The 19,420-nt window shown below is 36.9% G+C and overlaps 1 protein-coding gene across 1 annotated transcript in view; it reads left to right on the top strand.

The window, feature by feature from the left end:
- Positions 1-11,690, top strand: part of TBC1D8B (TBC1 domain family member 8B) — a 56,779-nt gene extending 45,089 nt beyond the window's left edge. The window contains exons 15-21 of the mRNA XM_025853688.2: positions 1,847-1,915; positions 2,090-2,330; positions 3,092-3,157; positions 4,857-4,940; positions 5,985-6,041; positions 7,047-7,144; positions 9,014-11,690. Coding sequence (XP_025709473.1) covers positions 1,847-1,915; positions 2,090-2,330; positions 3,092-3,157; positions 4,857-4,940; positions 5,985-6,041; positions 7,047-7,144; positions 9,014-9,409 — 1,011 coding nt within the window. The 3' untranslated portion in view covers positions 9,410-11,690. The remainder of the gene's footprint in view (positions 1-1,846; positions 1,916-2,089; positions 2,331-3,091; positions 3,158-4,856; positions 4,941-5,984; positions 6,042-7,046; positions 7,145-9,013) is intronic.
- The last annotated feature ends 7,730 nt before the right edge of the window (positions 11,691-19,420 follow it).

The raw sequence follows: 19,420 nt of genomic DNA, 5'->3' as shown, positions 1-19,420 counted from the left end.
CTTATGATTTTCTTAATATTTTCTCTTCTCTAGCTTACTTATTGTGAGAACACAGTATGTAATATATGTAACATACAAAGTATGTGTTAATCTGCTGTTTAGGTTGTCAGTAAGGCTTCTGGTCAACAATAGGCTATTAGTCGTTAAGTTTTGGGGGAGTCAGAAGTTATCTTGATTTTTGACTGTGCAGGGGGTTCAGTGCCCCTAAACCCCATGTTGTTCAAGGGTCAACTGTACTAATAGCCTACTGTTGACCAGGAGCCTTATTGATTCATTCAGGTTCAGACATTTTTAAAAAATGAATATTGAATGTTAACTTTGATCAAAAGAACTTTCCATATCTTGAGATTATATATTTTTCCAGCTTTGTTAATGTAGTAAATTATATTAAGGAATTCCTAATGTTAGACTTCTGTTGGATTCTTGAAATGAATCCTATTTGATGATGTCATATTGTTATTTTAATATCCTGCTTTGATGATTTTGCTACATAGCTTAGCTATGGTCTTTACATCTGTGTTTAAGTTACATTGGCTTACAGTTTTCTTTCTGTGTGTGTGCTAACTTTAGTTTTCATATCAGAGTTGTACTCATGTCATAGAACGAATTTTAGAATAAATTATATTTTACTATGCTTGAGATTAGTTTAGATCACATAGGAGGGGTACCTGGGTGGCTCAGTCGGTTAAGCGTCTGCCTTCGGCTCAGGTCATGATCTCAGGGTCCTGGGATTGAGCCCCGCGTTGGGCTCCACACTCAGTGGAAAGCCTGCTTCTCCCTCTCCCACTCCCCCTGCTTGTGTTCCTGCTCTCGCTGTCTCTCTGTCAAATAAATAAATAAAATCTTAAAAAAATAGATCACATAGGAATTATACATTACCTGAAAGTTTGAGTAATTGAGCCTATAAAACCATCTGGATCTGCTGCCTATTGGTAGAAGGCAGATTTTTTTTTTATTACCTTTTCAGTTCTATCTGTTTAGAATTTGTTTTTCCTGGCTTAATTTTGGTGCTTTATTTTTTTCCTAGAAAATTACCCATTTCATCTAGACTTTCAGATATATTGATATAAAGCATATAGAATTCATTCAACAGATATTTAATGCTACCTCCTCTGTGCTGGACACTTTTAATAACCTCTATACCTATGTTTATATTATCATTTTACTTCTCAATGATGTTTATTTGTGCTTTCTTTTATCTCCCTTGTCAGATATGTGTCATTTTACTTTTTTAAAATTAGCCAACTCTTTTATTTATGGAGTGTTTTATTTTTACTTATTCGTTTTATTTATTGTTTTTAATTTCCACTGTTTTATTAATTCTTTTATCTTCGCTCTTGCTTTTAAATTTCCTAAATACCAAAACCATTGTACCATTGATGCTTATTCGTCATGTAGTAGGATAAAACTACATGTTTTCTAAGCTTCTTCTTGGATTATGTTTTTTGGCACAGAGAGGGGAATACACATCTCTCAGAATGTCTTTGAAGTGTTTAATGACAGCCACACTTGATGACTTGACAGACTGCTTCTGTGGCAAGAGAGGAATATGTGGAATGAGACTTAGAATACTGTTGCTTATATTTATAGACATTAAATGGATGTCCTTTGGCAATGATCTCTGGGTATGAAGGGATGAAGGTGAAAGTACATGTCAGAGTAGAATTGAACTGTAGTCTATGTACAGCCTTTTCAAAGGGCAAAATTGGTGCATTTATCTTTGTTATTCTTTTTAAAAGTTAGAAGAAAATTATTTTCTTCTAGCAGAATGAGATTTCTAAATGGATTCAAGGAGAATTTCAATACTGAAGTGTTAAATTCTAAATTGCTTTTAATCTTTTTACAGTTGCGTGTTGTATCGCAAGATGTGAAATTGAGCCTTCATGAATTGGATAAACTTTATGTCATCTTTAAGGTACTGTTGTTCTTCTTCAAGTGAAAAAATAATACTTTTAAGCAAGATTTTACCACAACCACTCTTAAATATTTTATCTTTAATTGTTTTAGTAGGCATGCTTAAAAGAAAATAATTTTGTAAAATTACTTTTTATGACTTACTGACTTTCCCCTTCTTATTTGTTTTTCACAGAAAGAGCTGTTTTTTTCTTATTATTGGTGCTTGAGTTGTCCAGTCCTGAAGTACCATGACCCCAGTCTGCCGTATTTGGAACAGTATCAGATTGACTGCCAGCAGTTCAGAGTGTTATATCATTTGTTGAGTCCCTGGGCTCATTCTGCAAACAAAGACTCACTAGCCTTATGGACATTCAGACTGTTGGATGAAAACTCTGACTGCCTTATAAACTTCAAAGAATTCTCCTCTGCAATTGGTAGGATGATGTCCAGTAATTTTCTTTTTTAAAGCCAAAAATAAAGGTACCCCTAGAAATAATTGGTACTGCCTGTTACTGCCAGTTTAGTCAGATTTTATCAGCCTGAGTTACATTATCTCCAGCTTTAGCAGTAAGTGGACCTTTTTCTGGGTTTATTACTAAAACTAAGTATATTGGTCTCATTTTGACCCAGCCCTCTCAGAAAAGCAAGCTGTTAGATATGGATGTTTTAAAGGTTAACATGAAGGAAGCAAATGTCTGTGTCTCCCCCCACTCAGGCACATGGATACTTCAAAAGGAGCTTCCCCCTCAGTAAAAATCAACCACATAACCTAGAAAAGTGGTAGAGAAATAATCCAACAAACATGTACCTGCAGATAGTTTACCAGTTACATTGTTCCTTTGCTTTTCCAGACACCACAGCATACTTTCTTATCAGGGATTGCCCCCTTGAAGAGGAGTTCTCTCCTCAAATGAGTCATAAGGCCTCATTCAAAAGAAAAAAGAAAATTTAGGTTACGGGGAAGGGAAATCAGCAGGTGAGCATTTTTCCCTCTGATAAAGGGTATTTTGCTTATACTTGAAGGAGAGAGAATCTGGCTGACTGGGTGGTGGTTTAACTGTTAGCTTAAGTAACGGAACGTTTTTGAATCCTAATTACTGACTAATATCTTCTGTATCTTATTAATCTGTGTTGCTAGAATTGATTGAATGGTCTTTGAAAACATGATAATTTGTAATTGAATTTTATTGGACAGATATAATGTACAATGGAAATTTCACTGAGAAGCTTAAGCTGCTTTTTAAGCTGCATATTCCTCCAGGTAAGAGTTTAACAATCTTTAATGATATACAGGAGTTGATTCCATTTTAACAAGTATAATTACAGATATTCAAGTTTAATAAATCACATAATTTTCAATATGATAAAAGGTCATTACTTCATTATGGCCCATGGACCGTATGTCCAGTACTTTTGCTGATATATAGTTACAGTGAAATCTATGGAAGAGATTCTGTGTAACAGATGGGTTCACAAGTTTCCTTCAAGTTAGTGGTCAATTTAATGATAATTCATGTATAAGAACTACCTGACATTTACATATTGGTGTAATACTGAAATGTGATGTTGTTGTTATTGTTGTCATTGGGGAGTAGAATTTAACTTTAGACAAACTGCCAAACTCGTGGAATACTACAGATTATTCAGAAAAACTGAGACTAGGCAGCAGGAATGTTAAGCATTTGGAAAGGAAGCAAAATAAAAGCTACCATTTATTGAGCACTTGCTCTGTTGAGACATTTGCTTTACATGTATTCTTTTACTTAATTCTCACCGTATCTCTGAGAAGTGATAATGTCCTTCCAATTTCGATGATAAGGAAACTAAAGCTCAGAAAGGTTAAATTATTTGGTCAAGATCACATAGCTAATAAATTGCATAGCTGGAATTCAAACAGGTCTGACTCCAAAGCTCAGGTTTCTTTCTATTCTATCATACTGCCCTAATGTTACCATATAATGCCAGTTTACTTCAGTGTTTTCCACTGACCTTAAGAGGCTGCTTTCCCAGGCCTGATCCATATCTTGGGAAAAGAGTCTTAGCCTTTAAGCTAAAGGAACATTGCAAAAGTACCACTTAGTTTAGATAGGGTTAATTCACACAAGGAAACAGCACCTCGTAATTTGTCTAAAGCTACACCTGGGATTTCTTTTAGTCTTCCCAGGATAGCCAGGAACCATTCTTTTTTTTTATTTATTTTTTTGTTTTTTATTTTTTTTTTAAAGATTTATTTATTTGAGAGAGAGAGAATGAGAGACAGAGAGCACAAGAGGAAAGAGGGTCAGAGGGAGAAGCAGACTCCCCGCTGAGCAGGGAGCCCGATATGGGACTCGATCCCTGGACTCCAGGATCATGACCTGAGCCGAAGGCAGTTGCTTAACCAACTGAGCCACCCAGGCGCCCACCAGGAACCATTCTTTACCAGACCAAAACTCTAAAAGCTATCTTTGACTCTTCACACACTGAGATCACAAACAGAGCATTAGAAACCAAAGATAAACCACCTAATAATTTAATTATGGAGGACTTTACATTGTCAAGTCAAATTACTGTTGGAATGTTTAATGTTGCCGTGGAATGAATATGCTTTCGGTAGGGGATCAAAAATGGAAAGAAAAACCACTGTGTATCTGTTACAGCACTCAGCTTCATGTTTGCCTTATTATTGAAGATGTTCTTAAATGACTGAGGTTACATTTTCAGAGATTTCAAAATGCCAGATTTTCTTATTTCAACTTGTAATGGCTCTCAGAAGACTATTAAAAAGCAAGTAAGAGAACTAATAGAACTCAGAGTGATCAAGTACTTCTTGTTATTTGCTATAGAGTAGAACCTCTTCTACATTTCTTCACATGTGTCTTTCTTATAGTGACCTTTTATTTAACTCTCTGCCCCCAGATTTGCTTGACCCGTTTCTGTCCCTTATTGTTAGTAAATTGATTTGGGTTATCTGTTTTCAGCTTATACTGAAGTGAAATCTAAGGACCCTTCAAAAGGAGATGAACTTTCCAAGGAAGAATTACTTTATTTCAGTCAGCTCCATGGTAAATATCTGTTTAAAATGTATCTTTTTTTGATGATTAGTCAGAGATCTTCCTGGCTTTAAATAATTTTTTACCCAGCTACCATTAATAAAATTTGAGTTAATTATACTTTATATTTCTTTTGTGCTACCATAACACTTAGCACAGTGCTAAATGCATGGTAAGTACCCCATAAATACTTGACTAATTAACTGAAATGTGTTTTGGGTTTTGATTTATGGAATTTTTTGTCTACTGGAGGATTAGAAAGAAAAAGCATTTTGTTTCTACTTATATGGCAGAAATTTCTAAAATGTATCCCACCATTTTCATGCCTTGTTAAAATACAGTGGAAACAGTAGAATCTTTGATGATTGAAGGTCATAGCTATTATTCCAACAGTGAATACTCATTATAAATCACTGTAGGTGTAGGAGACAGGGATGAATCTGTCTCCAAGACATAATTTGGAAGTGTTATGAGCTTATTTTTGTATCCTTTGCCTCTTTTTCATAAACATGAATGTCTTATAGAGAGATAGGTCCTGATTAATGTATGTTTATAGCTACTATATGTTGGTGTTTGAACATTAAGTTTGAAGAAACCTTATAAATCATCTCGTCAAATCCCTTAATTTATATAGATAAGGGCACGGAGACGCAAAAAGGAGAAGTGACTTCTGTAAGATTTCACAATGAGTTATTGCCACAATCAGGATTAGTAGCTCAGTCTTCTGATCTCCTGCATGCTTTTTTTTCCCCCCAATAATAAAAGTAACACAGTTTAGTTTGAAGAAGGCCACAAGGAAGAAAATACCACCAAGAAATAAGTAATATTTGGTACATTTCTAGGATTGTTTAATATAGATTTTTTTTCCCAGTGTTCTTTCTACTATAAAAGTTCTTGAAATTTTGTCTTCTGATGAGAGGAGGTCATGTCAGCTAAAATTGGTTTCCTGAATTGAAGAAAATAACATGTGCCTAAGTCTTTATATAAAATATTATTTTACTTTCAAAAGGTATTTACTTGTTAAATATTTTACAAAATGCAATTGTTTTCCTCTAGTTTCTAAGCCTGCAAATATGAAGGAAGCAGAATCACCAAAAAACAGCCCTGAAAAAGGTACTATGATTAGGAATATCATTTAGCTTAAGTTACTGTTTTTGTGAATAGGGTTAGCTACAAAGGCAAATAGTAGATTCCCTTTAAAGGCTATTGATTTGTCCTGAGAGCCTTTTCACTTTTGTGTTAGTTTAACAATTTAGTCTTTCTTGTCTTGATACTTAAGTCTCACAACTTAGAGTACATGACCCATATTCATTTTACTATTTTGAAAATTATTATGTTTAATTACAAGAGTTAGTAGATAATAAAAGAAATTTAAACAGAAGTCTTCATACCCCCACTGAACTCCACCCTGAAGTAAATGTGAAAGCATTTTTTTCTGTATCCTTTCCGGACCCATTTCTATGTATACACAAACACATATAGACATCTCTTTTATAAAAAAAGAAACATTCCATAAATACTGTTCTACAATTTGCTTTTTCAATTTTGTGATATATCATGGACATTTTCATGTCAGTACATTTGGATACAACACCTTCCCTAGGTTGTTAAGTGTATCTACATAGTTTTCCAATAAGTCTCAAGTAATTATTAATAGTCACATTAATTATCTTCATTAAACTCTTCAAATGAATGAATGGATAGTAGTATTTTGAGATTTTTTAAGAAGAGCCACCATAGACCACTTCAGAATCTGCATATTAAGAACATCATATAGAAGCTATTTTAAACTTAATAGTATGCATGAGAACATCTACATGAAATTTACATTGTCAAGCCAGAGTGTACTGTTTAATCTAAAATGCGTCCTTCTCCCTCTCTCTTCACATCTTCCCTAATCCCCAGCCTTCCCAAAGTAAAAGTTTTAGTCTAATGGAACTAGAGAACATATTCTGAAAACCAGTGGGTGAAATAAAAGATAAATTCAGATAATTTTCTGGGTTATTTAAAGGTAGAATCTTGTATTTTAAATAATTTCCAATTGTAGTTATTCCTTCTGAGATTTGGGGAAATAAAGTGAACTGTTCATTATGAAATGGTTTTATTCCACTCATACAGGCAAAGAGAAAGTTGATATTCAAGCATATCTAAGTCAATGGCAAGATGAGCTTTCCAAAAAAGAAGAAAACATTAAGGATTTACCAAGAATGAATCAGGTATAGTATTTTCAAAGAAAAAATTCTAGGTTCTTGTTTGTTTTTATGAATGTGGATGTATCCGACTCTAAAATAGTTAATAATACTATTACAAAAATAGTTAAGTAATCTATGTATCATCTCTGTAAGCTTCAGATGAGCACAGAAGAGTAGGAGCAAATTTTTAAATGATTTCTTACTTTAAGCACTTAAATGCACTTAGTGTTTCAGAATAGTTCCTCTGCTATGACAACATTTGTGACTATAGAACAGATGTATGTATAAACATACATTTCAGTGTTTCCTATTTCCAGCTTTATTAAAAGTGTTCATTTATTCAGTAAACATTTTTTTTAGTGCCTACTAGATGACAGACCCAATGTTAGGTACTAGGAATAAGAAGTTACTAAAATAGGTCACATGCTGGTTTCTAATCATCTTGTATTTGAACCTGCTCGAACAATACTAATGACTACTACTTGACACAATTCTAAAGCCATCTCTTAAACACTGTTCGGTCTGTTTATGTTCTTATGTTTTTTAAATTAAAATCTGTTGGTGATTAGATACTGAGGATTCCCAGAACTTTACCAAAATGAGAACTATCAAATAGCGGTGTTCCTCGTGGACTGGCTAATTTGGTAGCTGAATAAGTACTTTTTAAAATGAATTAATATGATTTTAGTCTAAAATTTTTTATAAATAAGCAGTACTACAGACTAAGGTAGAAAGAGAAATAAAACTTAAGAGTTTGATACTATTTATTTTGATTAAGTACATCCTTTGTATTTGCTTTTATTTACAGATAAACTTTTCTGTTAGGATGATTGGCTTATTGTGTTAGAATTATTTTTTTTAATTGACAGATTCTTTTAGGAATGTCTATGGATTATTAGGGGCAATTAGCAAACACAACAGTTTATTTCTCCACTTGGGTCCCACCTCAGCCTTTAAAGAGAAACATGTCTAAATGGGCCCTGTGGAGCTACCTTGTACTGCTAGATAGTTCCCAAAACATTCTTCCATAAATTTAAGTCGTCCTAGTTGAGCTGCCCACACTGTAGCCCTTTAGAGTGATCTCCTTGTTAAGCCTTTCATTAATATTGATTAATGAATGAATGATTAACATGTAAGGAAATAGGTGAATTTGCCTAATTAAAAGTACCACCGGGGCGCCTGGGTGGCACAGCCAGTGGTTAAGCGTTTGACTCCTGGTTTCAGCTCAGGTCATGATCTCAGGGTCCTGAGATCAAGCTCTGGGCTCAGGAGGGAACCTGTTTCCCCTCTTCCTCTCCCTCTGCCCCTCCCCCCTCGAATAAATAAATAATTTTTTTTTTTTTTAACAAAAGTACCACCTACGGTCTCCTGGGTGGCTCAGTTGGTTAAGCATCTGCCTTCCGCTTGGGTCATGATCCCAGATTCCTGAGATCCAGCTCCTTGCTCGGTGGGGAGGCTGCTTCTCCTTCTCCCTCTGCGGCTCCCCCTGCTTTGTGCTCTCTCACTCTCGCTCTTTCTCAAATAAATGAATAAATAAAATATTTTAAAAAAAAAGTACCACCTAACATTGAGGGAATGATGGCAGGTAAGCTGCCCAAGAATTATTGTGTGTGTGTATATGTGTGTGTGTGTGTGTGTGTGTGTGTGTGTGTATAATGTACTGCTATTAGGCAACATATGAGAAGATTTAAAAGGCATTTTAAAGGGCATTTTCTTCCATGGTTTATACCCATCTTTCTAGAACCAAGATTTATTTGTTTTGCTTTTTTTTTTAACTTCTATGGTGAGGGTTAAATGGTACAAATTCTAAATAGGAGACTGTTTACTTCTAAGTTCTCTTTCTTTTTGCTAAGTCTAATATCAAATGTGGTATTTCTAACTTATGTCTTTCAGTCACAATTCATTCAGTTTTCAAAGACCCTATATAACTTATTTCATGGACACCCTGAAGAAGAGTCGTTATATCAAGCCATTGCTGTTGTAACCAGCCTTTTGCTCAGGATGGAAGAAGTTGGAAGGAAACTACATAGCCCTACAGCATCAGCCAAAGAATTCTCTGGTACAGTCTGTGCTTCTGGAGGACCCAGTGAGGGGAAAACAGAGAGCCACTTGAAGAAAGATCCCTCCTCTCTGAGGGAAGAACCTCAGTGGTCATTTGCATTTGAACAGATTCTTGCGTCTTTGTTGAATGAACCAGCATTGGTGAGGTTTTTTGAGAAACCCATAGATGTAAAAGTGAAACTAGAAAGTGCAAAAACCTCTCAGTTAAGCTGTAGAACCAAGATGTAAATCTCTTAACAGGAATTGCCTATTATAGACAAGTTTACTAAGATTCCTATAGCTGTCAGTTTGATTCTTGGGAATAGGGATCAGGGATTTATCTTGTTACCAATGTGCTTGAAGGTTAAAAAGGAAAAGATATGTGGAAGCACAATAATTCATTGCTTTGTGGTAATCTCTAATTTTGATATTCTTCATTACAAATGAACTTTTTATAGTTCACATGATATGCACTATCAGGGGAACATGCTAAATGTTACCACCAGAGGGCACTACCATATCACTTTTAGTAAGAAAATGCCTAATTTGTTCTGCTATTTACATATGAATTACTGACGATTTTGAAAATGTGATGTTATGTTTGAGTATTAGTGATGCTGACATGTCATCGATAAACCCTACTTTCTAAATTGCCTCAGTGCTATTAGAATGCTTTAGAAATCCAGGCTCTTAGATCTATAGCCTTAATTATCTAAGGGATTACCATACAGGGACCTCATTTTCAAGTTATCTAACTGAAATAATACTAACTTTTTAAAGTTAATATCATTCAGTTTTCTAATAATAAATGGTTTTTTAGTAACTTCTACATTCTTCCTACCTGAGAGCAGTTCAGAAGCTGCTGACACACTTCTAACTCTGTGACTGATAAAAACAAGTCAAGAACTCAAAATTCTGGGATTATTATTATAAGGAGAAACAATATTGGATTTAATTTTAAGCTGGATAAAGCCAGTCTCTTCAGAAGGGTTAAGAAACAGTTCAGTTAACTATATAGGTCTCATTAGACTGTGCAATTACTTGGAATTCTTCTGAGCACTGCTGTTTGTGGCATTTGTCTCAGAGTAGCCTGTGACTGCTTTGGTTCTAGCTTTAGATTTTGAATTTTCACCGGTCATGTTTTAAGCTACATTAGATAGACTGAATTACTGTGTTAGTCTGGCAAGTTCATAAAGTATACTTGTGTGTAATAATAGTTAAGGTAATTGCTGGTGTCTATCTAAAACGTTTTGACCATCTATCTGATTTAGATGTGTGATTTCTATATTTTATGCTGCTTATATTTCATTACAATGAAAGCCCATTTAGAGATGATGGGCTTTTGTTAGCACTTTAAAGAAAAAAAAAAAAACAAGCAAACCACACCTATTCGATCTTCTGTGCTATTTTAGACAAGAGCAATTTATTAATCAATTGACTTAGGAGATTGTGGGGAGAGATCATCCATTGGAGCTGCTTTTTTCACAAAAGGCTTTGGTTTTAAGCCCTTTGACTTTTCAAATATGAAACAATAAAAGGGCAAAAATTCTTTAGAGTAACCCAAGATGACGCCCTTTCTGGGAAGGAATTGGTGTAGTCAACCTTTGACAAGAGTCTACTGTGAACAAGGCCTAACACAAAGGGTTTCATCATCACAGAATGTTATTTTCAAAGAGATTCAAGGATTTTAAGTTGATCCTTTAAATTTCATAAATTGGACTTGGCCAAACACTTAATAGTGTTGTCTTTAAAATGATTTGGTCAACTTTTTCTTTTCAAGGAAATTATCACTTAAAGATACAGTTGGTAAATAAGCATCTATGCCTTTTCTCAGAAATAATTTGCTGAAATGTGTCCAAATTTTAGAGTTTAGTTAATAGTTTATATGTAAACTATCATACATCTGCTATTTTGCAATGATTGTTAAATTATAGTAGGTCTAGAAAGACACAAGGTTCTGTGCTTATATACAAAGGTACTATTGCACATACTCTGTTGGATATTTTGTCAATTATATTTACAAAAAAAGATACTTTCTTAAGAGCATATGTTATTAATATTTGATATGATTTTAAAGTCTGAATATTGAAGTTTAACCTATATTAATTAAAATTGAATACTTAGATTTTTGAATTGCAAAATGATTATAAATGGAAGTTTAAAAGGCAAACATTTATTTTCTGAGTCTGCAAGAGAAATAAGATGAACACATAGTTTTATAGTTGCTACCTTGTTAAGCAAATGAGTTGTTCTTAATATTAAAAATCTTATGTAGTTGTGTTGAACTGAACCACTGCGTTATACCTTATACATTAAATTAAATGTGTTATAAGGTGGCTTTACTTGTCTTTATAAAAATAAATATTACAGGGGCGCCTGGGTGGCTCAGACGTTAAGCATCTGCCTTCGGCTCAGGTCATGATCCCAAGGTCCTGGGGTCGAGCCCCTCATGGGGCTCTCTGCTCAGCGGGGAGACTGCATCTCCCTCTCCCACTCCCCCTGCTTATGTTCCCTCTGGCTGTCTCTCTCTCTCTGTCAAATAAATAAAATCTTGTAAAAAAATAAAACAAATCTATTACAGTAAACATGAAAAATTGTTTACTAAAAGATATTACTGTTATTTATTACAATGTATTTTTATTTACACTTAATTCAGTTATCACTTGAGGACTTCTCTATTAGTTAAGGTTAGGTTGCAGAGAACAGAATTCACTCTAATTAGTTAAGGCAGAAAAGATTTATTACCAGACATGAAGTGGCTTACAGAATTATCAAGGGGACTGACTCTAAATTGAACTTTCAAGAACAACTTCCAAAACTACACCACAGAACCAGGCCACCAAGGGAGTTGCTAATTCTTCTGCGATTAGGAAACTGCTGCTTCCTGCTACCATGATGAAAAGCCAACACCACAGCTGCTACTTACAGATCCATGCTCCACCTGCTATGATTTATACCAGCAGAAGAGATGCCAAGGATCCCACCTCTCACCACCCACACTCTAGTGACTAAATTGCAAGAGAACAAGCAAACGTCTTCGCAACCATGTTTACCAGCAGAAATGGCAGAAGCATAGCCTTCACCTCCCTTCTGCCATTCAAGTCTCAAGAGTATGCATCTGAGTGACCTGTAATATATCCAGAATCCTAGTTGCAAGGGAATCTGGAAAATATCCTTTTAGCTTTTAAGCCTCTGCAGTACAGGAAGGTACACTAAGAGGCTAGAATGGACATTGAGCACTGCATTTGTTTTCTATTGCTGTGTAACAAGTTACCATGTCACACATTTATTATCTCACCATTTCAGTGGGTTAGAACTCTGGGCTCAGCTTAGCTGGGTGCTGTGTTTAGGCTCTCACAAGGCTGCAACCAAGGAATCAGCCAGGCTGGTTCTCAAGGAAAAGCTCAACTGGGGAAGAATCAACTTCCATGCTTACTTAGGCTTTTGGCAAAATTTATTTCCTTATGGCTATAGGTCTGGAGGCGCCAGCTTCTTGCTGTTAGTCAGTCAGAGGCTGTCCTCAGCTCCTAGAGGCTTCACTCAGTTCCTAGCAGCTGCCCTGAATTTCTTCAGGCTGCCCACAGTTCCTTGCCATGTGGCCTTCCCCAAAATGGCCACTTACTTCATCAATCTAGTAAGGAGTGTCTCTAGAACAAGACGGTATTTTATATAATGTAACATCTCACAGTGGTGGCATCTCATCCCCTTTGTCAAATTCTGTTGGTTAAAGGCAAGTCACAGGCCCTACGCACTCTCAAGGGAAGGTTACACAGTGACATGTACATCAGGAAGCAGGGACCATAGGGGGTACACCATAGAGTCTGTCCACTACAAGTACCTATCTATGTTATCCACCTCTTTTACCATGCAGCATACCCTTCTTCCCATATTTATACATAAGAGCTAATAGCATCAATGGCCAGCTGCTGCCTGTCATGACCTAAATCCTCATACAAACAAAAATACATTAATCCTCTCTCCTGAGGGAAGATCCAAGTTTCTATTTGGTCACTTGGATCCATGGATGAGTGATACCTACTTGTCCTAATTCAATCTCAGTCCCATCTTGATATCCTGTAACGTGAACTAAAAAAAAAAGTTAATTACCATAAAACTCGCCTTATATAAAACAATAGAGGGAAAGTAGGGAAATAAACTGATTGCTATATGTAATTATGTACCTTAAAGAGAAAGGGAGAGACTATGGGTAGCTACTATAGTCCTCATTTCTGCAACTAGTCATGAGGCCGTGGTTGCGTTTTATTTTTTTAATTATCACACAATAAATTAACTTCCTTTTGCTATACACTTCTATGAATTTTAACACAGGTATATATTCCTGTAACCATCATCACAATTACAGTACAGAACAGTTCCAGCACCCCCCAAACTCCCTCATGCTATTCGTTTATAGTCACACTCTCCTCCCACCCAACAACCACTCATGTTTTCTGCCCACCATATAAAAGACCAGATGTTTGCTTTCCCAGAATCCCCACCTCCTGTGGCCCTGTGACCAAGGATTGGCTAATCAGATGCTTCTGCTTGGAATTTCTTAATATACAGCAGAGCACGATGGAAAGTGAGGTATACATTCTGGTGGCAGTGGTGGCATCTTCACATTAACATTCTGGTTCTGACATAGGACTTAAAGTGCTTTTGGATGCCCAGACTTTATTCTCCCTTTTGGGGGGAGCTTCTTAGTGGACCCATGAGCTCAACAGTTCAATAAAGTCTTTTTCCACTTTTCCAGCCAAAATCCGTTTCTTTGGCTATTTAAAGTAAGACTGATACATATGACACTGGGAGCCCTATACCACTAGATCCCTCAAAGCAACGCAAGCAAATTATCCCGGTAGCTACATTCCTGGGCTTAAAATCACCAGTAGAAGGGTGTTTTATCCTTCATCTTACATTATACTGCAACTTCAGTTTCTATTATCAGAACCACATCTTTCTCCTATCCTAGAAGCATCAAGCAATAGATTTCCTAGCTTCTAATTCTACTTGTCTTCCTCTGCAGGTAATGTCTCCTTTAAGGCTGCTTTTAAGACCTTGGTCTTTCCGGTGTCCTGCAGTTTCTTATGATTTATGTAGATTTTTAAAAATCCTATTTGGGATTAATGATTAAATTTTGATAATCAACTATCATTCCCCAAGACCCATGTACCTTCTGCACCAGCCAAACAGGCAAGTTAAATGAGGATGTAATAGAAATCCCTCTCCCGCCTCCCATATGACTACATACATCCCTTATATCTTTGATGGGCACTTATTTCTGTGATTTCCCCAAGCATACAGTATTGACAGGTACAGCAAACCCTTCATGGCCCTTCCTACCATAAATAGTCCTTACTACATTGGTCAGAGAGAAAATGTGATAGATCTGTCAGTTGCTGAGTATGGCTATTTTATTTCTTTTTAATATTTTATTTATTTATTTGTCAGAGAGAGCACAAACAGGGGGAGTGGCAGGCAGAAGGAGAAGCAGGCTCCCCGCTGAGCAAGGAGCCCCATGGGGGACTCAATCCCAGGACCCTGGGATCATGACCCAAGCCGAAGGTAGATGTTCAACTGACTGAGCCACCCAGGCATCCCTGAGTATGGCTATTTTAAATATACATCCATAAACTAAGAACTAACCATATGAATATTTGCAGATCCACTGGACCCACTGTAGATGGATTCAGGATAAAATTCTGTCTCTTGACTCCGTAAGCCCTGACTCTCACCAGTGGATAATTGTATTCTAAGTGGCCCTGGATAAGTGTGAATTCAACGTCAGTGTCCAGTCTCTGAAAAGTATGAGTATTTCTAGTTGCCCAGTCATGATTACCCTGGTAAATGGCCACAGGCCCCTCTGGCCAGAAAGAAAAAGGAAAGCCAGAAAGAAAATGTACAACATGCTTATGGTATTCATTGTGGAGTCCTTCTTCAAGTGTACCTGGCTTTCCCTTCAAGGGCCTCTGGGTATGTGAACTGACTCAGGCCTGCAAACTGGGGTAGAGGCCATGAATCTCCATCACAGTGACTTAAATTAGATCTTTGTTCACCAGACACATATTTTGGCTATACGGATCAAGTAAAAAATAAGTAGGCTGCTCATTTATTTCCATCTAAGGAAACTGAAGAACAGTTAGCCACTACCAAACTACTCTGCAAGTCAAAACATTCAGATTACATCTCTGGCCATGCTTCTATCACATTAACCATGCTCACCCCATCTCTTGTCATTAAGTGCTGCCACTTCGTCTTTGCCAGTCTAAGATCCCCTTATTGAAATTAGCAAGTTCCTTTCAGTGGCAGCATCTCTCATTTTTATCCCTGGCCTACTGAAGAGGAATAATATAAACTGTAGCGTGTTTTGGGAATAATAAGGCTCTTCTCATAAATATATTTTTCAATGCCTTGGGAAAGAGAACATCCCCTGGGTCCTCTTGGGAGACATAGTTAGGATGTAGGTTAGTGAGTCATATATCATAAATGTACTCCATTGTTTCTATTTCCTTGTCTTTGGAGTATCTCCTATACATTATACCAAGGAATATCTGGCATATCAACTTTATTTAATATGGGCTAGTTTTTAGCCTTGGCTTCAGTCAACTGAGCAAAAAAGAACCACTTCCAACTGGGCAAACTAGTAATTTTTTTTTTAAAGATTTTATTTATTTGACAGAGAGAGATAGCGAGAGCAGGAACACAAGCAGGGGGAGTGGGAGAGGGAGAAGCAGGCTTCCTGCGGAGCAGGGAGCCCGATGTAGGACTCGATCTCAGGAACTTGGGATCATGATCTGAGCCGAAGGCAGACGCTTAACGACTGAGCCACCCAGGCGCCCAGGCAAACTAGTAATCGAATCCAGAATCTCTAGTAAGTATTCAGGTGTTGATATATTTGACCTAATCTAAAATTACATTCCTTCCTCCATGGTATAGTATTCTCAAAATCCATTCCTACACATATTCTGCAGATTTCTGCCACTATAAATTAGCAAAATTCTGTAATTATCTCCTCCCAGTTCAGACTTTTATTTGTATCCTTGGAGCAATTCTGTGACCTATAACTAGTTACAGGTCTGGAAGCAATGAGAGGAGGAAGGGGTGGTACCTGAGGATAACTGACATTCCCTTGCAAGTAGCTTCAAGCAAGCGAACATTCCCTTCAAGCAACATTCCCTAGCTGGTTCAAGCAAGGCAGAACCAGCCTCATCAAATAGCATACTTCCACGGGCAAGTAAGGCTCATTGGTGAAATACTTAGAGTCATCTGAATTCACTCAAGTGTCCCCATTTCTATTCTAGGTTGTCTCTCTAATCAAATAAATGCCCTTACTTTCATAAAAGTGACCTGACAAGGCTGTGAGTTCAGCACATACTGTAATTGAACAACCCATGGGATCAGACTCTCATTTTCAGCTATGTCAGCTCTACTGCAACAAGGGGTAAGGGAATAGAAACTCCTAGTCCTCTTTTCTTTGAGCTTAGAATTTAAATCCTGCGATTGCCATTTTCTTTCTTAAACCTCTAGAGCACAGTTAGAAGTTATTCTACTCCACAGTCTTTGGGTATCATTAGCACCAAAATAATCTGTAGTAGCAGTTACCTGGTCTATCAAGCCTTGCCTTCAATAGACACTTCATGGTAAATGCCCACTTGTGATAATTTGATTGGTTTGCCATTATGTGCCATAAACTATCAACATCCCATCTTCTAATATTAACAGTATCATCACTGCTTTCAAATCCAATCATGCTATCTAATCGATCTGAGTTTCCCAGTTTCTTGAAACACTATTGCCTTTAAGCACTCCTGCTACTACATTCTTTATTGGTCAGGGTTCAATTTTAGAGAACAGAAGCCACTATAGCTGATCTGAGGAAGCAATTTATTACAGGGTGTAAAATGGCTTAGAGAGTCATTCCAGGAGAGCTGTAGAAACAGATGCTGAGCCTTCAAAATGACTCTCAAAGCCACATCACAAAGCTATGCCATCAAAGAGTGCTGCTTGTCTCTCCATACCATCAGGAAATTTCCGGCTCCAGAACCGTGTTACTCTTGCCACAATCAGGAAGCCCTTACTATTGCTATCAGTTCCAGAAACATGCCACCTATAGTACAACCTGCACCAGCAAAATGGGTGCCCTGTCACTGCCTCTGGACTCCCATGTAGTTAATATCTAGACCATGGGACCTCTGCTAACCCTCCTGAAGAATAACTAAACCAACTCAACCACTGTGCTTCTCAGCACAGGCAGCAGAAATGAAGCAAAAGCCATATTACACCTTCTGAATCGCATGCCCATGCATCGGATTAGCTGAACCTAAATCATATTCAGAGCTTCAGCTGCAAGGAAGTCTGGGAAGTGTGTTTGTATGTATACTTTCCATCACCTGCATTACAGGTTACACTCTAGGATGAGGATGGAATGGAGCTGAACGCCAAGTCACAGTATCTACCCTAGCTTTCATCAAAGACTTAGTATATTTGGCTTGAACCCCAATTCCAGGATCACAGGAAGCTCAGAGTTCTTTCTGTGATTTTGTCTCTATTTTCTTACGTTTCTCTGAATCATTCTCTGCTTCTAAATGCACACAGGCTTCCTGAGGCCTCTAATCAGAACCTGGCCCAAAACTCCAGCCCTCCACCATCTTCTAAAAGAAATCAAATCACACTTAAGCATATGATGACTTATGCATTCCCCCCCCCAAGATTTGTGAGGTTATAGGGGAGAAAGGCCATATCAAGGAGCATATAGCCATCTGCCATCTCATTGGGCCTCTTTTTTCTCACTTTCGCTTCAAGCTGATCCCTCAAGTTCATAACCTTCCACAAGTCCACACTCCACATATGACTCTCCCTGCCATTTGAAGCACTATGAGAAGCATAGGACCCTTCTTCTGCTCTGGGCTATTTCTCTTGTATGGTGAAGCCCACAAGTCCTATGTACAATTTCTTCAGGCTCCCCTGAAATTCCAGTAAATAAAGTAGTTTTTTTCATTTCATTATTGGTTACGTATTTCATTAATTGTTATTGTTCTAATTTGCTAATCTTGTATCTTATGAAGAGTAGCTTATGTCCTCATGTTTTCAAAAGGAGTAAGAAAAGGAGAAAGAGCCAAAGACCAGTCACTTTAAATAAGACATGAGAAATATTTCGTTCATCCCCACCTCGGGGACTTGGCTTTTTTACATCATTATTTCAGTAATTTATTAAGAGTTGCTACCTATTCCCTGGTGACTCATTAATGGTATCCTAAGCATCTCCCTTTAACGAGTGAGACTTGCTCACTTCCTTGCTTACCACTCCTGGAGGAATCTCCTCACATGATTAAAATTGAAAATTGGGATTAGCAGTGGCTCTCTTCTTCCTGTTTCGTAATTTTCAGATGCCCAGGCTAATTGTTCCTCTCCTAAGCCAAGACCCAAATCAACAATATGAAAGTGGATGAATTCCAAATACTGGCTTTTATCTGATTACCAATTTCTAAAGAAACAAATACATAATATGGGTCAACTTTTTTTTTTCTTTTTCTTCAAATTTATTAGATTTTTAAACAATAAAAACAAAGAAAATATTCTTGAAAAGACAAAGCTATATTGATGGGGAATAGATCAGTGGCTGCCAGGGGTTAGTGGCAGGGGAAGGTGTGATTATAAAGGGAATTTGGGGGGACTGATGGAACTATTCTGTATTCTGATTGTAATAGTGGGTACATGAATCCATACATGTGTTAAAACTCATAGAACTGTATGCCAAATGAAAAAATCAATTTCACAGTATGATAATTTAAAATAAAAATTTTCAGAAGAAAAAATCCTTTTTTTTTTTTTTTGTATTGCACAGGATGTATCTAAAAAGGTACACAAGATGCACATTTCAGTGATTTCCTCTGAGGAAGGCAACTAGATGGAAAACAAGTTGGAGAAATATCCTTATTCCTTGTTTACCTTGTGTTTTGAATTTTTTAATACATTATTTCATTAAAGTATAACATAAGCATACATTTAGATGAATTATCACCGAGTGAACACACCCACCCACGCAACCACACTAAGGGCACAATAACGAATATTGCCAGCACCTCAGGAGCCTCCCTCCTGCCGCCTCCCATTCATTATCTTTTTCTCTCCTCCCCAGAGAAAACCACAATCTTGACTTCTATGACCACAGATTAGTTTCACCTATAAAAATTTATATAAATGGAATCGTATAATATGTACTCCTTTTTGTTTGTCTTCTTTCACTCAATATTATGGGACTCA

The sequence above is a fragment of the Callorhinus ursinus genome, unplaced genomic scaffold, assembly GCF_003265705.2.
Source record: "Callorhinus ursinus isolate GAN/ISIS: 27379988/994484 unplaced genomic scaffold, GSC_fseal_2.0 scaffold65, whole genome shotgun sequence".
In the NCBI taxonomy this organism is placed as follows: domain Eukaryota; kingdom Metazoa; phylum Chordata; class Mammalia; order Carnivora; family Otariidae; genus Callorhinus; species Callorhinus ursinus.
The sequence above is the reverse complement of the archived record's forward strand: the minus strand, read 5'-3'. Positions and strand labels throughout refer to the sequence as shown.